We start from the raw sequence: 19326 nt of genomic DNA, 5'->3' as shown, positions 1-19326 counted from the left end.
GATATAGATATAGATATAGATATAGATATAGATATAGATATAGATATCTCAAGTCTCTGATTGGTTGGAGGGCCAGTATCTAGCGCATCTGAGTTAAACGATCTCTACCTGTTTTAGTTATCTTTTTAAAACAGTACCTTGCAAACATAAAACAAAAGACTAAATAAACTGTTAACTTATCATTAACAGCATCGGTTTTTAGCCTGACTTTCAATTTCTGTTGAGTTTTGAGCCTTAAAAGTCAATTTTGAATTGAAGCTCTTTTAGTATTAAAAAAATATTTCCCAATAGCATACTCCATAAAGTTACTAACATAGCAGAACATAATAGTTTCCAGTATGGTTTAGTTTGGGTTGACACCAGTGTCAGGACAAGAAAGGGTTAAAACAGCAGAGTGCTTGACTGAGAGAACTCTTACCTCTTTTTGGGCTTCTGGTGCCTTATCAGAGTTTAAGCAAACAGAAAAGAGGGGATGGATTTTAAAAGCCAGTGATTTTTAACTTTTTAATGTTGTAACCCTGTAAAAATTTCAAATTAATGAACTTCTTAATTTTTCTTTCTAGTACTATTACCAAAATATATCTGATATAATGAACAGAAATAGACAAAAGCTTCCCTTTTGAGTACTAGGATATCTTGAATCCTTGAGATGCTTCTAGGGTCTGGTATTGTTGCTTGAAAACTATTGATTATATCTGTCAGAGCCTGACCAATACAGATGCAGACATTTGAAGCCAACCATCAGACTGAGCACAGGAACCCCAATGGAGGAGTTATGGAATGGACTCAAGGACCTGAAGGAGTTTGCAACCCCATAGGAAGAACAACAATATCAACCAACCAGATCTGCCAGATCTCCCAGGGACTAAACAACCAACCAAAGAGAAGAGACCTATGACTCCAGCTGCATATGTAGCAGAGGATGGCCTGATATGGCATCAGTGGGAGGCGAGGCACTTGGTCCTGTGAAGACTCAATGTCCCAGCATAGGGGAATGCTAGGGCACTGAGGTAGGAGAGGGTAGGTGGGTGAGGGAGCACTCTCATAGAAGCAAGAGGAAGGGGACATGGAATAGGGTGTTTTCAGAGGGGAAACCAGGAAGGGGGATAACATTTGAAATGTAAATAAATAAAATTAAATTTTTTAAAAAGTAAAGAAAACCATTGATTCAACAATGGAATTTTTTTAACATACTTGACTATAGCAGTAATTATACAGGGTCCACAAATCAGGGACACTCAAAACCAAGAAAAGAGTAGTCAACGAAGGGGACCAGTTAAAGAGGGACTCATACCAGCCCTGAGACTGATGTTTTGTTTGATTGTTTTTTCTAATTCTCTATCACTTAATCTGTTTTTAATCTGAGCCATAGTTTTTCTAACTACCCCTGAATGATCAGTCTAAACACAGCATTTTTTTCTCCTAGAGCTGCATACACATAAGCCACCTTGCTGAAGAAATAATATTTTGAAGTCTCTCCTATTTTGTAAAACTACTTTAGCTAGAGAAGAGATAGTCTTCCTGAGTGTTAAGAGATTATTCTATTTCTCTTATATCAGTATCTTGTGCAATGCTCAGGGTTCTTTAATTCTTATCTTGAAGCTCCTGTGCCAGCTGCTGTATCCCCTATTACACCCAACAGAATGGATAGACACAGCAGTCACAGCAACCCTTTATACCTGGTGATAGTGAATGGCTTCCCAAATAATTCATGGAACTAGGTGCACCAGGATACGGAAATCAGATGATATATTTAGGACTAGGGTGTGAATGCAAGGGGTGAGTCCTAATGCATAGGCCCACAAAGCATCCTCTAGAGGCAACAGCTTCCCTTATCCTATACTGGCAGGAGTTACAATGGAATTTCAGAGGTGTAAATGTTCTGTGGGTATCTGATTTTCAATATAAAGGGCTTGTCTTGCTTGATTGAAGGGTCATACTGCCTCTTTCTGATTGCTGCCATCTACACTGAGTACTAAATGTAGTCTGTAAATAGTTTCCAGGGACAGCTATTCCATCATAGTAGAGAGGTTGAGCGTGTAAGCATGACCAACAGTCCAGTGTTAAGTCTGGATGAGAGGAGATAATTACCTGGAAAAAAAGCTTTTAACAATTGTGGGGGTTTTGGTCCAGGTGGTGAAGTAGGCTTTGTTGGAGCAGAAGGTCAAGAGAAGTTGCCTTTTGGTTTAGGGTGAGATTGGGAATTAGTGTGGGCAAGGGCCAGGGATCTGGACTTGGTAGGAGTTTATTGGGTCCAATTCGTACCCCTGGAACCAGTTTAACAAGTAATCAGACAGAGAAGAGTATTTCTGCAAAATACCACTCTACTCTTCTATATCCTCTCAATCTCCAAACATAACCGATATCCCATGCTGTGGCCTGTTTTCCTCCTTCTGTGAAGCTTAGTTTCTGAGGGTTACAAGGTGACTATTAATAAGGAAGACATGAGGGTGCTTCATTGTTAACTAGCAAGATAAAATCAAATTTTAACTGTGGCATCCCAGTAGATGGAGTCTGTGCTTTTACAACCCCAGTAGTTGCTTTTGGACTCTATGGAGAGCCTCCAAGGATTTAAGAACTTCGATTAGAATGCTACACTAGAGGGTAGGCAGCATGGGAGGGGTTTCCAATATAGGATCTCAAAGAGGGTAAGGCCCAAGGGATAAGGGGTATTCCTGGCCTTTTACAGGGCATAAGATAGAAAAGACACCCAGTTAAGGGTAAATTTGGTCAAGGCCCCTTTCAGGGTCTTATTTATCCTGTCTACCGGCCCTGAACTTTGGAATGTGTATATGTAATATAATTTTCAATTGATCCCCAGAACCTGTGTTAAAGACTGAGCTACCTGAGAGATGAAGACTGGTCCATTGTCAGACCCAAGCAGGGAAGGCAAACCATACCTGGGTATAATGTCTTCCAGAAGCATTTTACCATCACACTGGCAGTCTCCTTTTATTGTAGGGTAGGCTTTCACCCATTCTGAGAATGTGTCTATAAAAACCAACAGATATTTATATCCATATATACCTGGTTTTACCTCTGTGTAGTCTATTTTCTGACTGGTTCCTAGACAATGGTCTCTGATCCTGGTTCCTGAAGTTTCATGATTGGTGCCAGAGGAGTTCTCAGCCTGATCAGCAGGACAATTTGAAATTACCTAGTCTGTTAAATGTGCTATGTTAAATATTTTGTATCTTACTTTTTAGAGCAGTTTTTTGTTTTTGTTTGTTTCTTTGATTTTTTTTCTTTTGTCTCTTATTTATTTATTTGGGTTTTAATGACCCAGATGTGAAGCTTGATGAATCCTCTGGATGGATTGTGTAGTGAACTCATAGATAAGAAGGTGAAGGCCTCTGCAGTGTTTATCCATCCTTTTTTTTTTTTCTATAAATTCCTTGACATTTTGCCTGATTCTGTTTGCCCTCTGCAGTATATTCTGGGATGGCTGGGAGAACTAGGGTGGTAAGGCTACCAGAATGTTGGTGCTGAGTGCTTGTGTGGCTAGCCCCTCTTACTACTTTTTCAGCTAGTCTGTTTCTGTGAGCTAGTGTACGCGTGTGCGTGTGCCTGTGTGTGTGCGTGTGTGCGTGTGTGCGTGTGTGCGTGCGTGTGTGTGTGTGTGTCCAGTGTAATAGTTTATGGCCATTTTGAAAGAAAAGCCTAATGCCTCCAGCAAAGTAAGTATTTTTTTCTTAGTGTTGATGGTCTTTTTTGTTCTGCAGTCAATAATCCTCTCTCTTCATATCTGGAACCCAGTAGTACATGAGCCACGGCAAAGGCATATCTCTTATCAGTATAAATGTTGGCTATAGTCCTCTCTACCAACTTTAAAGCCTGAGTTGGAGCTGTCAACTCAGCCTTTTAGGCTGATGTTTCTGCCTGCAGAGTAATTGTTGAACAACAGAGTCCAAGTACACAACAATCACCCTTGTATACCTGGTTCTATTTTGGATGAAGCTGATCCCATCTCGGAAGTAGACCTGGCCAGGGTATGTCATACAACTCTGACCTCATGTTCTGGACATGCCCCAAAACGTTAGAGCAATCATATTGGTTGGGTCAGGTAGCAGGGTAGATGGGTTTAAGGAGGATGTGTGTTATATATCATGGAAGTAGGATTTAAAAGAAGAACCTGAAAGTGTACCAGTCTGGCATTGGACAGCCATTGGCTAGGAGGATCCCTGAGGGTCCCCTCAATAGCAACAGGGTGGTGATAACAAGTTCCTATCCTGTGGCTATCTTGTCAGCATTCTTGACCAGCAGGGCAATAGCAGCTATGATTTGGAGGCAGGTAGGCCATCCATAAGCCACTGTTTCCAGCTTCCTAGATGAATAAGCCTCTTTCATGAGCCCAATGTTTTGGTCAGCACTTCTTTTACTATCCACTTTTTCCATTCATATACAGGTGGAATGGTTTCTAGATGTCAGGAAGGCTAGAGCAGAGCCTACAGCAAAGCTTTTTAAAATGTTTTAGAAGCCATGGCCATTTTAGTTTGTCTTTCTGATCCATTGTGACCTCACATAGACTTCAAAACGTCATTTTAGATATTCTTTGGAGCTCTCATTTTTTGTTTTCTCTGCATCACCAGGTTTACCTCAGATAAATTTGTGAGCCAACTAGTGGCTACTCAGAGATCCCTTATCAAAATCTGGCACTAGGCCCAGAGCCTCTCCTTACCTCCATAGGTGTTACTATCCCAGCTTGGTTTAGCCAAGGAGAAGACTACATCAACATCAGCCTGGACTTTGGTGTGCACTCCATTTGCTCTTGGAACAAATTTTCATACAGCTGCCCATGCTACTTTTTCTCTGTCATCAAGAGGACCTGGAGCAGTTGCTGACAGTTGTCTAAGATGGGCCAGTGAATTAGCATGGCTGAATCTAAAAGAACTATAAGAGCTGAGTATCTTTTTGAAAATGGGGCTTTTGCAACATTCAGTTATAAATGTCACTACTAGCAAGTGGCTCATTAACTGTCATCTGTCCCTGTACATCTGGAGGACCTGCAGCCTGGAGTGGTAAGGTTGTAGTAGAGTCAGCCCTCTGGGCAGTACAAGCCCAAATGTGAAGTAGAGTCCAAGTAGAGTGAGAAGAATCAGGGGAGTGAAGGGATGTTCCTTCTTCTGCCTATGCTGGTTGAGCAGGGATATAAGGAGGAGGACTGAAATCCTCCTCAGGGGCAGAAGGAGGAAGTAAGTGGGAGGTAGGGCAACCTAGACTCTTCTGCAGAGGAAGGAGGGTTGGGACTAGTGCAGGTGGTGACAAAAAGTGTTTCAACCAAACAGAGGTCTCCTTAATCTGTAGCCCTTGGTCTCATAGGCAGTAACTTTTATTGCCAGAAGCCATCAAGTAGAAGATAAAATCTAGCTGATAATCTTCCTGAGATGCTTCCACCATGGACTATAAAGTTAATGACAGATTTGTTTCTCTAGCCAAGGCCAAGAAGATTACATTTTAGGAAAGAATCCTGCTATGAATGTGCTTTTTCTGTTATTGTTACATATATATAACAATCGCTAGGCATTAGCTCACCCTTTTGAGCAGAGCTATGCAGAACAACAAAGATGCACTATCTTGTAGTGGTGCTATATAGACAAGTAGATTATTTCTTACTTTGTAATAATGATCCTATAAGAGTTCCTAAAATTATATTAGTAGTTATTATTAAGATCATTTATAATAGAACTGCTGTTAAGTACTATTTAATGTCAAAGCTGCAAAGAGACTCTCTCAGTGCTTGGTGTTACAGTGACCTCATGCTAGCTTACAGCACCAAGTAATACATAAGGAGAGCTCCCGCAAGAATCAAAGTAATTCCAAAGGAAAAGTATTACATCATATGGCAAATACTTAATTAGTCATTAAGCAAGCTTCTACTTTTCACCATAGGAAATGTCTCAAACAAGTCCCAAAGTCTGAAGAAAGAAACAGTGTATCTACCATCAATGTCACTCTGATAACAATGTTTTTAGCAGTTCCTCTCATTTGAAAAGTCTGTATTTTGTCTCAGCTGTCTCTAGGTTGTATGATCATAGCAATTCACATAGTTTCTCTGAAGTTTAATTTCCTTATAAGTAAAAGTTTTGCTATTATTATTTATTGTAAGGATGAAATAAGGTCAAGCTTTATAAAGCATCTCATAGTTTAGCGCACAAAGTGAGCACTAACTGTTTATAGAGTATACAGAGAGTGCTGACTTTACTCGTTAATACTTCTACAGATGTAATAGAACAATTAGTGAAAAGCAGGGATACAAAGAAAAGAAACTTAAAGTCAACACAGTTGTGCAGAAGACAAAGCTGGACCAGATGCACAGAAGACACTCCTGTGGTCTTCGTCATCCAGGAGGCTGAGCCTGGAGGATTCTTGAAGCCCAAAATTTTGAGACCAGTCTGGGCAGCATAGCAAATAAAACAAACAAACAAAATAAACAAACAACAATAACAAAAATGACTGGATAGAAATCAAGATTTTTGTTTGTTTGTTTGCTTGAATTTGAAGACAGGGTTTCTCTGTGCAGTCTGGCTGTCCTGGAACCCATTCTGTAGACGAGGCTGGCCTTGAACTCAGAGATATACCTGAGTGCTGGGATTAAAACTGTGTGCCACCACCATCCAGCAAGAACTTGTTTTAGAGTACTAGGAGTGAGCTCTATAACTGTTAGTGTCTTCAGACTTTGTGTTACTTACCCCTGCCCTGTTGTGAATCATTCCCACATTCAGAATCATTTCTAGAAATTTCCACATTCAGAACTACTTCTATATTTTCCATATTCAGAATCATTTCCAAAATTTCTACATTCATATTTATTTTAGAAATACCTGTTTCATTTGCAATCTCTCCATCTGGACATGGGAGACAATCAAAACAACAGAATGGTTTCCGTTCAACAAGTGTTTTCCTAAATCCAAGTGGACAACTCTGACTGCAAACAGATACAGGAGTCTGTACAGGAGACATGGGAGGAGGGAAGGCAGTCAGTGCATGACATTCAGTATTAGCATCCAGATGGTAGATTTCAGCAGGACTTCTGTGTACTGTAACAACCAAGAACTACCATGCTTTAGAAGAGTGTGAAGCCAAAGAGTTTTTTTCTCTCTCTTTCTTTCTTTCTTTCTTTCTTTCTTTCTTTCTTCCTTCCTTCCTTCCTTCCTTCCTTCCTTCCTGTCTGTCTGTCTGTCTCTCCCTTTCTCACTTTCGACTCTTCCTTTAATTTATTTCATTCAGCTATTATTTTTATTTTTGTTATATTTTAATATAATATGTTTTATTATATCTAAAACAATTTTAAACTTTGAATATAGTTTGATCATATCTTTCCCCTCCCCTAAGACTGTCCAGATCCTCTCCTCCTCCCTACCTACCCAAATTTATGTTCTTTCTCAATGACTAAACCAAAATCTCAATTAAAACAACAATCAACCAAAACCTAGAAAATAAAATATAATAACATATAACGAAAAAACAAAGGAAAACAAAACCCACCAAACTGTAACCAAATAAAAGAGTATATATGTAAATATTGTAGATTCCCTTCTTGTGCTGCCAAACTACACCTGAACATGTGATATGCCTTGATGTGTTTGATATACCCAGTGTCTTCCATTGGAGCATACTTATCAGGTCTCTTGAAAGCCAAAATTACTATGTATCACCTCTTTTTATCAAATCACTGAGATATTCAGGGTGAACAGTTCCAACAATAAAGGGATGAATGTGAATACAGTTTTAAAATTAAAACGCATAAATATCTGTTCTGGATATTTAATCACACTATGCAACCTGAGATTCTGTTATTGACTCAAAAAAAATTTTCTAGTTGTGGTATATCTCAGCTCTTAGCACATCTTTAATCCCAAAGAAAGAAGGTAAAGTTAGTTTGTAGAAGGAAGCACCTATGTTTGAAAGTAACTTTTAATTGAAGGGCAGACAAAGTGATGATTCAGAATAAGATTTGACAGAGTGAGTCAGAAATAGGATACACCCAACTCTCAAGAATAAACAGGAAAGAGAGGCAATTTGCTGGTGTCCGACACCAACAATCAGTTAGTTTGTAGAAGGATGAATTTTGTACTGAGGTGGGACACAGTGATGGATAAAAGCCAAAGGCTAATAACCTCTGACCATTATCTCCTCCTTACTGTTTTGGTGCCCAGAAGCTTATAGCTATTGGAAGTTAACTCTCTTTGCTCTTCTTAGTCCAAAAGGTGATGACTTCTGGCAACCCTGTTCTCTGAGGAATTCCACTCTTAGAACAGCATATGGTGACAACCTCAAAGATACTCACCAGATTATGGTGTTCACCCCAACTTATGAGTTTGTCATTTAGGAAAAAATGCTGATCACTGTGAGATTCAAAGACAAACTCGCCAACTTTCACTTGAGCTTTGGTATCACTCTGCAGAGACTGGTAATTAAGGATGTCAAGCTTGGTTACTGGAACCTCCTTGTTCACAACATTCTCCTCATTGTTGCTTCTCCCAAGTTGGCTCTTTTGTAAGAATGGATGAAGCTAAAAGAGAAAAATAACATTCAGAATCTGCACTATAAGTCAGTTAGATGCAAATACATCTGGTTATTTAACTGCTCTCTCTGTCTCTAACTGTATGTTATTGTTCTATATAACAAACATTTATCATAGGGCTAATCCGTGCCAGCAGCAGGCTTATATCACACACACATACTCACACACACACACACACACACACACTTTCAGACAAAAACTCAACAAATACTGGAGGTCAGAGATGTTATAAACCAAATGGACATTACAGCAAGAAGATACCTGAAAGAGGGATACAAATTAGAAAATAAAAATTCAAGATATTATTTTGTATTATAAGATATGATAATATACATAAGCAACCACTACCAGGAAACTCCTGTGACTGATAAAGCACTTTCAGTGACGTGGCTGGATTCAAGATTAATTCAAAAGAATTAGTAGCCTTCCTATATACAAATGACAAACAGATTGAGAAAAAAATCAGGAAAATAACACTCTTCACAATAGCCACAAAAAATATAAAATATTTTTGGGTAGCCAAATGAATTAGGTAAAAGACTTGTATGATTTAAAAAAAAAGAAGCTATCTGAAAATGGAAAGACCTCTTATACTCATCCTTTAGTAGCATTAACATAATAAACAGTAAAATAACATCCAGAGGAATCACTATCCCTAATTTTAAATTGCAGCACAGTGCTATAGTAATAAAAGCCGCAAAATATTTTCATAAAAACACACATGTTGAGCAATGGAATTGAATTAAAGACCCAGAAATAAATCCACACACATATGGACACCAGATTTTTGATAAAGAAGCCAGAAATGCACAATCAAAAAGAAAAAAGAAAGAAAGAAAGCACCTTCAAAAATAGTGCTATTCTAACTGGATGTTTTTATGTTGAATAACATGAATAGATCCATACTTATCACCCTGCACAATTAATACTAATATTAAAAGTGACACACTGAACTTGATGAAAGGAAAACAGGGAACAGAATTGTACACATTTACACAGAAAACAATTTCCTAAGCAGAGCACTGATAGTGTAGGTACTAAGATAAAAAATTAATAAATGAGACCTAATGAAACCAAAGCGCTTCTGCAAGGCAATGGACAACTTCGAAAGATCAAAATGGCAGTCTACAAAACAGGAAATGATTTATACCAATGCTACATTTGACAGAGAATGAAATATCCAAAATATATAAAGAACTAAAGACACTAGGCAGGAAAAAAATCAAACAATATACATTTTTAAAAATGGGGTACATAGCTAGACAGAGAATTCTCAATAGATGAATGTCAAAGGGCTGAGAAACACTTGAAAATAATATTCAACATCCTTAGCCATTAGGGAAATGAAATCAAAACTACTTTGAGATTTCATTTTATACATGTCAGAATAGCTAAGATCAAGGATACAAGTGACAGCTCATGATGGCAAGGAGGTGGAGCAAGGGGGACACATTATGATGAGTCCTCAGAAAACTGGGAATCAATCTACCTCAAGACCCACCTATTCCACTCCATCCTACCACAAGGACACTTGCTCAATTAGTTCACAGTGGCTTTATTTATAATAGCCAGAGGCTGAAAAAAACTAGATGTTTCTCAACTAAAGAATGGATAAACAGAGTGTGATACATTTTACACAATGGAATACTACTCAGCTGTTAGAAATATGACATTGTGAAATTCGCAGGCAAATGGATGGATCTAGAATATATCCAGAGTGAGGCATCCTAGACCCAGTAAGACAAACATGGCATTTACTTCATTATACGTGGTTATTCACTGTAAAGTAAATGATAACCATATTACAGTCTACAGATCCAGAGAGGCTAAGTAATAAGGAGGCCTGTAGGGTGACAGGTCACATGAATCTCCCTGGGAAGGGAAAATAGAATAGATTTTGTGGGTAGACTAGAGGGTGGGTGGAGATGGAAACAAGAAGGAAAACATTTGGAGTGAGAGGTGGAGAGGGTATAGAGACCAAATAGTGGGACATATAGGGGTGATGTCAAAACCTAGTGGAGTGGAAACTATCTGTTATCTATGAGGGTGACTTTAGTGAGGACTCCTAGTAATGGAAGATATAGAACCTGAACTGGCTATCTTCTGTAAGCAGGGAAGGCTCACAGAGGTGTAGCTTTAACACCCATCCAGCCATAAAATATTGGACCTACAACCTGTCCTGACTACACTATGTGCTGGGGCTCTAAATTTGTGGGAGTGACCAAACAATGACTGGTCTAATTTGAGACTCAAGCCATGAAGGTAACCCATGCCAGACGCTGCCGGGTTAGCCAGAAACCTGAAGCTGAGTGGTTCAGAGACACAAGTTAGAACCAAACACAATAGAACCCAATAACAGCAACAAGTCAATGAATGGATTCCTAAGGATATTCTGCTGTAGTCATAGAATAGTGCCTAGTCCAGTTTTCATCAGAGAGACTTCATCTAGCAGCTGATGGAAGCAGATGCACAGACTCACAGCCAAATATTAGGCAGTGCCTGAGGAACCCATGGATGATAGAGAGGAAGGATTGTAGGATCCAGAGCAGTTGAGAACACCAGAATATAGCCCACAGAATCAATAAAGAAGGGCACATAGTAGCTCACAGAGACTGCATTGCCAAGCACAGAGCCTACACAGGTCTGTACCAGGTGCCTCTGCATTCATGCTGTGGTTGTTTAGCTGGGATATTTGTGGGACTCCTAAAAATAGGAGATGGTATGTCTTTGACTCCTTGTGAAGCCCTTTTTCTCCCCCTGGGTTGCCTCAAGCATATTAGAAACAAATTTAACCAAGTAGGTAAAATATTCCAATGATGAAACATGTAAGACACTGATGAAAGAGATTGAAGAGACATAGAAAGATAACAGTTCAAGGATTAGAGAGTTCATATTGTTTACAAAACCTCATTACTTAAAAGGTTTCACAGTTTAGGGCAATGCCTTTCAAATTTTAAATGCAGTTTTACTTATAGGTTAACAATGCCTAAAATCCCCACAAGCGAGAAGAGCCACAAATAAGTCACACACCCTTTGCAAATTTGATCAAGAAGAACAAATTTGAACAAATCAAGAAGAATAAATCATTGCTTTTCCCATTTCAAATAGTTTTATAAAATTGCAGCCATACAAGCATGGCATATAACATACACATATCATAGAGGAACTGAACAGAAATCCAGAAACTAACACGAGACACCAAGAGCACTCAAAGAATGAAATGTATTCGCTTCCACAAATGCTGTTGTGGAAACTAGGTATCAACATGTAAATCACTGCAGTTGGATCTTTTGTCTGTTTCAAAAGTGAAAACAGATCTAAACCTTGTAATTAAAAACTCCTAGATAAAGCAGAGAGGGAAGTCCATCGATGTCATTGGTCTTGATGATAAAATTTTCAAATAAGATATCAAGAGGAGTCAGTGAAAGCTAAGCTAAACTTTCTTAACATAAAAAGCTTCTGCACAGGAAAGAAACAAAAAACAGAGTAAGAGGACAATTCATGGAATGGAAGAAGATATTTGTAAACAGGACTCCTAATGAAGGATTAATATCCTAAGTTGATAGGGAATTACTAAAATTATTTAGTCAAAAAGTTAAAATAGGGAAAAGTGTTCAATTTCTTTTTCAAAGAAAGGGATACATGTGGACATAAAGTGTGTGGAAAGACATTTAACATCACTGATATGAAAGAAAGGCGAATGCAGCTCACCATGAGCTAGACCACTTCCTGTGTGTTAGGATACCTGATGTCAAAATTCAAAACACACAAAAGATTTATGTGAGCTAAAGGGATAATTAACCCTTAGTCTAGAAATAACCTCTCACTCTTGGGTGAGAAACTCAAATTAAATTCAGAGTATCCCACATATGAAAAGCAGTCATGAGAGTGAGAGAGGGCTGGTTGGGAGAAAGGCTCCAACAGGGGAGGGAGGGGCAGGGAATGCAATAGGGCAGAGGTAGAAAACGTTCAACATTCATTATTTAAGTGTTTGAAAGAACCAAACAATAAAAAGCAAATTTAAGTAATCTAAAAAACTAAAGTGTTGACAATGATGTGCAGGAAATGAATTTTGGTACGTTGCTGGAAATGCAATGGGTGTGAAAAGATAAGCAGATGCAGAGGAGTAAACATGTAGAAAGTTGTTAGGACTTGATAATGCAACCCCATTCAATCCAGCTTCATTTTAGAGAACCTGTTTTTCTTTCTGTTTGGTATTAGATTTGATTTTTAAGACTAGCTTTCTCTACACAGACCCAGCTGGCTTCAAACTCATCATCCTTCTGCTTCAGCCTCCAGCGTGATGGAGAACAGTCATAGATCATAATGTCTAGCCTTATAGAAGCTATGTGTTCTTTCTAGGATCTGTTTTTCAAAACAAAACAAGCTATTGGCATCAAATGTGCCTAAAATCCCTTAAAATATGCCATATTTATACTAGTACAAGTCTCTTGATTTGTGTATTAAAATTTCTTCACAAATCAATAAAGGCAGTAATAAAAAGATAAGTGACAATGAAAGGGTATAAATATTTTTGTTTGAATGTTCTTAAGATAGAAAAACCATTTTTCAGAATCCTGCACATACTGTTTTCTGATAGTACTGTTATCTCAACTTTAAACACTACAATTTGTTTTTCTTTATTTTTTTCTCTAACACTACATCTTTATGTTACTGAAATAAACATGCATACTTTGAGGAAGGAGACAGTAGCATAAGGAAATATGCTAATAACAGAAATAGTTTTCTAACACCAACTAGGAAAGATCATAAATCAAAATGCAGAACATAAAAGCAAGGGGCAAACGCCCTCAGAAAACACAAGACCAACTATTGCTACCTTCCATGGGAGAGGAGCTTGGGGTACGCCTTTATTGAATAAGTCTCCTTCTATTCCGAGTGACAGCTCCTCATGCAGTGCCTGGGCAATGGCATATACAGCAGCATGGACTTTGTAGCTCGAGGGTGAGGTATTCATATCCCAAAGATGCAGAGGTCGTGTGCTCAGGCTGCCATTTAGCTCACATTGACTCAGTTCCCTGATCCAGTGCTGATCAAAATATGGACATTCAAATAAGATCGACCACACATCCTGAATAAAGATATCATGAGGGTATTTTCTAGGTTGAACACTTCCAAGAAAATCCTTGAATCCCAGAATTTGATCCATGCGAACAGAAAATGATAACCCTCCACCAAAGTATGTATAACCTAGATTTTGTTCAAAGGGCAATGTGGTGATATCCCAATCAGAAGTTGTGATCCAGACATTACCAAAAGGAATATTGCAGAAGATGTTATAGACAAATCTCAGAAGAGAATACGTGTCACCAAATGCAACGATAACACGTGTCAGTGTGAATCTTCTCATAAAAAGTCCCCTGTTTACTGTGTCCTTAGCAGGAAATTCTGGAACCTTTTCTGCAAATGCAACACAAAGTCCATGGTTGGTCATCTCCTCTGTGATGTCCCTAAGGAAGAGTTCTCCCCTAACATCATCTGGAACCACCAGGCCAACCCAGACCCAAGAGAAGTATAGCAGCAGTTGAATAATTCCCTGATACAGAGCTGTGGTGTGCGTAGGAAACTGGTAAGGAGACTGGAGCTGAACTCTGGTCCCAAGACTCTGGTCAAAAGGAGCATAGCTGATCTAAACAGAAAGAAAGTTAATACTTAACACAAGATAATTAAGTTTTTCTCCAATGATTCAGTTTACCTCTTCTAATGCGCTTCAGGAAAAATTAAACAGTTCGATAATTGCTAAGAAATGCCTTTTGTTTTCTTTTTTTTTTAACCTATGATCCATCATTTTCTTCTCACTGTTCACAGAAAATGTATCATTGTGGAAGTTCCTATGTGTATTGTCTTTCTGTAATGCTCACTCCCTGGTCAACGATCGTAAAATGACCTTGCTTAGAATAGAGGGGTAATTATCTACCTCAATAATTGTCGTAAAGTTTTTCATTTAACAGAATCCTCTTGTCATCCCTATCATATTGCTATCCTTCTTACCAGAAAACTTCAATTGTGATCTCTACACTGTCATTCCTAGGCACTTTGGGGTATCTCCCCTGGGGTAATAGGTGGACTAGATCATTAGTTACCTAATTTTCTATATCAATGACCAATTACTAAAATTTACTTCACTTAATATCTAATATTGGCATGAAACAATACTTTTCCTTAAATGTGCTCTTTAATGAGTTCCAGGAATCTTTCTTTGATGAAGGAATGTATTGTCAAGGTAATGAAAACATAATTTGAGTTTTATTTCTTAACATAACTGTTTAATTGAACATATTCCTACAAATCAGAATGAACTACTTTTTTAAATATAAATTGAAAATATGTGTTTGAAATGTGACAAATCTCATCCAAATATAAGGCAAGAGTCTGTAGTGGAGGGAACAGGCACATGTTAGTTCATATACCAGATCTTAAATTGTACTACTGAGCCATGGTAACACAGCAGCCTGGTGTTGGCATAAGATAAACCTTTACACAAACCAAACAGAAGACCAATAAATAAACTCACAGAGCTACAGTCAAAAATATACTGGAGAGAAGACAGTTGCTTCCACAAATTGCTAGGGAAACTGAGTATCTAGCTACATGTAGAAAACTTAAGGTAGAGGTGTCTGTCTTTCTACCGTGTGCAAAAAAATCTATTCAAATCAGCTCAGAGACATTAGGATAATACTTAAAACTTTGAAATAGCAAAGGAAAGCTATGGGCAGCACTTCAAAATACCACCATGGACAAAAATCTTCTGAAAGACTCTGGTAGCTCAGCGGATCATTGCATGGTTGATCGGGGGCTACATGGAGTTAAAAAGCGTCAGAGCAAAGCAAAATATCCTATGTCAGGAGAACGGAATGTGGAGCTGTTAGGTGAGAGGCCAGGGGCCAGCAAGAGGCAGTAGGAGGATCCCTGACAAAAATGAGCCAAGTACAATTATGTAGGCATTTCTTATGAAAAATTGTATTAATTATAAATGTCAGAGTAAACATATGTCCAAAGTAAAATATTTAAAAGAAAAAATTCACTCATAAAGACTCATAAAATTTAAAAAAAAAAAAGATCAGCAAATTAGTGCATCTCTTTACTCCCAGACCTAGAGAAGCAAAGACAGGAGGATCTCTGTGAGGCTATCCTGGGCTACATAGGAAGTTTAAGACCAGGCAAGCTGGCATAGTGAGAATCTGTCTCAAAAATAAGCAAATAGGTAAAAATTAAAAATAAAAATAAGTCAACACGGCAGCCTAATGCATCTTACTAATATTTAAGTTATTTCACTGAGGATGGTAGGAAACATTAAGCACTGGATCACTGTTATTTGCAAACAAGTATATTTCTAAATAACCACCTTTCAAGTTTATTACTAAGTAAGATACATTTGACTTATACCTGCTACCTTTCTCACATTGTTTATAAGAAATCATTACTGATCAAAAGAAAGATTTTTTTTTTTTTTTTTGGTTTTTCAAGACAGGGTTTTTCTATATAGCCCTGGCTGTCCTGGAACTCACTCTGTAGACCAGGCTGGCCTCGAACTCAGAAATCCGCCTGCCTCTGCCTCCCGAGTGCTGGGATTAAAGGCGTGCACCACCACCGTCCGGCTAAAAAAGAAAGATTTTTAGACAGAGACAAAAATAAAAACTTTCCTGCCAAAAGAGGAAAATTATAAACAGCCCAAATATCAGTCAAAAAAAGCCTGACCAAGAGTTCTTTGTAAAAAATAAGTGTTATGTGGCAATCTGAGCTGATACTACAGTAAAATAACCAGGAATATGTCCATAGTAGTTACCCTGAAGACACATAAGTAGAATTATTATATTCTCATACTTTGTGATGATCTAAAACCGGATATGGAAGACAGTTAGTGTTAACAATGGTAAATGGCAAAGGAAATATTCTTGGAGTGGTCAGAATACAGGATGTCATTACTTTTATTTATATTTTTTCAATTTTAAAGTTTTGAAATTAAATTTATTATATAAACATGATTTCATCTTATTAATTAGCATTACTTAGCATTAATTGCTATGATATTATGTTTGACCTAAAGAACCATGACTCTGCATACCTGTGGGACATTGTAGAGACTTAGAACTCGGGAGATCTGAGTTGATATTCCTGTTGACATGCCTCCTATCACAGCAACCAGCTTATCAGTCTTCTCAGGCCTGCAGCTGTAGTTAGGAACTGGGGGGCTCTCTCCTGAGAGCAGAGACATAGAACTCTCCACAGCCTTCATCTCAATGAAATCAACATTGAAGAGATAGAATCCCAGGGACATGTTGAATAGAATATTTGGGTCCTTGTTGATTTTTTCTATAGCAAAAACCATTGCCAACATGTGCTGATAATGTTTGGTGAGATCCCTAGGAGGAAAAATTAGAAAGATCATTTTTGTGTTATATTTTTAATATTAATTTTTAATTAGATGATAATTACATATTAATTTTAAATTAAAATATAATTGCATCAGTTACCTCCATCTCTTTTCTCCCTACAGCTCTTCCTATGCTCCCTCTCAAATTCTGAATTTTTATTTCTAACAATCTAAGAAATATAAAGAATATACACAATAATCCAAGAAACAAGCAGGATATTCTATATTAAAAATATAGAGGAATTAATCTTTAAAAAGAAGATTCATAGCACAACTTATTATCAAGTTTACAATTTTGTTTTTTAATTTTTTTGAGACAAAGTCTAGTTTATTCAGCCCAGGTTGGATTGAAACTCACTATGTAGACCTGGTTAACCTCAGGCTCACAGAGATGCACCTGTTCCTGGTTCTCAAGTTCTGGGATTAAAGGTTTGCACCACCACATACTATCAAATGTACAATTTTAACTTTTTACTGTGCAATTTGTGTCTCACAAAGTAAACTTGAGGAGTAAAGCATGTGGGAAATAGCAAACATTAAAGCTTAATATTTCATGTGGTCTTTAAAAATAGGATAAACCTTGGGAAAACACACAGTCCTCAATCAACTATGGCAATTTAAAAAAAAATAGTGTCAAGGTAATTAAAGCAGGAAAAATATAATAATGTTCTCGGTACAATATACTTAATAAAAACAAAAAAATAGCTTCAACTAAAATGTATTTTCAAAGCCTTCTTACATATTTAAGAGGGCTCAGCATGTTTATTGTATATTTGTGTCTGAAAAATTAAAATGCAGGAGTAAAGCATGTGGGAAATAGCAAACATTAAAACTGTATATTTCATGTGGTCTTTGAAAATATAATAAACCTCATAAAAATTCACAGTGCTGATCAACCATAGCAAGTGAAAGAAAATAGTGTCAAGTTCAATGAAACAGGAAAAATAAAATGCTCTCAGTAAAATACACTAAATAACTACAAAGAAAAATTGTTTTTGACTGCAAAGTGCTTTCAACAACTTCTTACAAATTTAAGAGAATTCAGCATGAGTAGTGGAGACCCACAGAGACCCAGTCATGGCTGAGGAGCTATTGGCACTTGGTGGTTACTGGGGAAGGGAGAGTCAGTTTCCTTAGGAGGTTTGCCCTAGCAATTTGCCTAGACTCTAGATGATGTCCTAAATGCAGTACTGGCATGCCTAAATGAATTATGTAGATTAAAAAGTGAGTGAGTGAGTGAGTGAGACAGAGACAGACAGAGACAGAGACAGAGAAACAGAGAAGGAGACAGACACAGAGAGACAGAGAAACTGACAGAGAGACAGACACAGAGAGAGAGAGACCCCATGCAGTTGAAGAAAAGACATTGGAGGGGAAGCAGTAGAGCTGGGTGTGATCAACATATATTTTATACCTATGTGAAATTCCAAAATAATATTTTTTAAAGAGAGAATACTTACGCATAAACATATTCCGGTATATAGATTGTATCTTTAAAGCCAAATCTACTTCTAGTGTTCCCAGCAGTCACTCTAAGGGAAAAGAGTCCTCCAATAAGAAAATCCCCATCTTGATAGTAGCCAGGAGAAGCAGGTAAATTTAAAGAGAAACAAGAAATTTGTTCCTGGAATACAGTGAGAACAATCAGGAGAGAGAAAGCAATGAGTAATTTCATGCTAACATTGATAAATAATTGATTAAACCCCAGATATCTGTTCAGTTGAGAATATTGGACAAATCAACCCCAATAGCACATCAGCAAACTGATAAAACATGTGTCTGTCTGGTCCATGTGGATCAAGGTTATAAAGCAGTGTTTTGTCCTGATACAGACCCACCAGTATCCAAACACTCCCTCAGTTCCTGGGAGGATAATCTGCTTTGAACATACTTAGCCCTAGATTACGTCCCCTTCACAGAGTCACTGTGAGTCCCCAAGGGCTCAGGGACTTCTCACTTGACCCCTGGGAATCCTGATTTTCAGCAGGAAAACACACAATTAAAAACAAGTGTGAAGTCCACTAAAACACCTGTGCGGTGTGTACTGAGACTTCACATGGTCCCAAAGTAAAGAGAAACTAATCACTGGAAGCATATTAAGTCATGAAGGTTCATCTGAAGGAAACAGCAAAGGGCTCAGTGTTTGGTGGTGGAGGACTGGACTCTTAAGCATTTAACCTTAGTGTCATTGTAGAGTATATATATAAGACCAACCAAAGCCTTACATTAGAAAAAAATATTTCTGACCACTTTATAGGGTATTTTTAACATCTTACGTTGCTCATGTTTGTGAGTATAGTGTTTTGGAATACTTACACAATGTGAAAATTAAATATAAATATTAATTCACACATAGCTTTTTAAGCACTGGCATGATTTCAAATTTACTTATTTCAAAGAAAGTAAA

General features: G+C 37.7%; 1 protein-coding gene across 1 annotated transcript; it reads right to left on the bottom strand.

Moving 5' to 3' along the window:
- Window positions 1-2845: 2845 nt before the first annotated feature.
- LOC114615984 (vomeronasal type-2 receptor 26-like) lies at window positions 2846-18594 on the bottom strand (the record flags this gene model as incomplete). Its single annotated transcript, XM_028761551.1, has 6 exons — window positions 18380-18594; window positions 16611-16908; window positions 13365-14174; window positions 8288-8512; window positions 6690-6945; window positions 2846-2991 (listed from the first exon to the last, which is right to left on the bottom strand). Coding segments are annotated over exons 1-6 (1950 nt in total), but the record flags the coding sequence as incomplete, so codon positions are not given.
- Window positions 18595-19326: the final 732 nt, after the last annotated feature.

The sequence above is a fragment of the Grammomys surdaster genome, unplaced genomic scaffold (assembly GCF_004785775.1).
Source record: "Grammomys surdaster isolate TR1022 unplaced genomic scaffold, NIH_TR_1.0 215020, whole genome shotgun sequence".
Taxonomy (NCBI): Eukaryota; Metazoa; Chordata; class Mammalia; order Rodentia; family Muridae; genus Grammomys; species Grammomys surdaster.
This window is presented reverse-complemented; position numbering and strand designations above follow the sequence as displayed.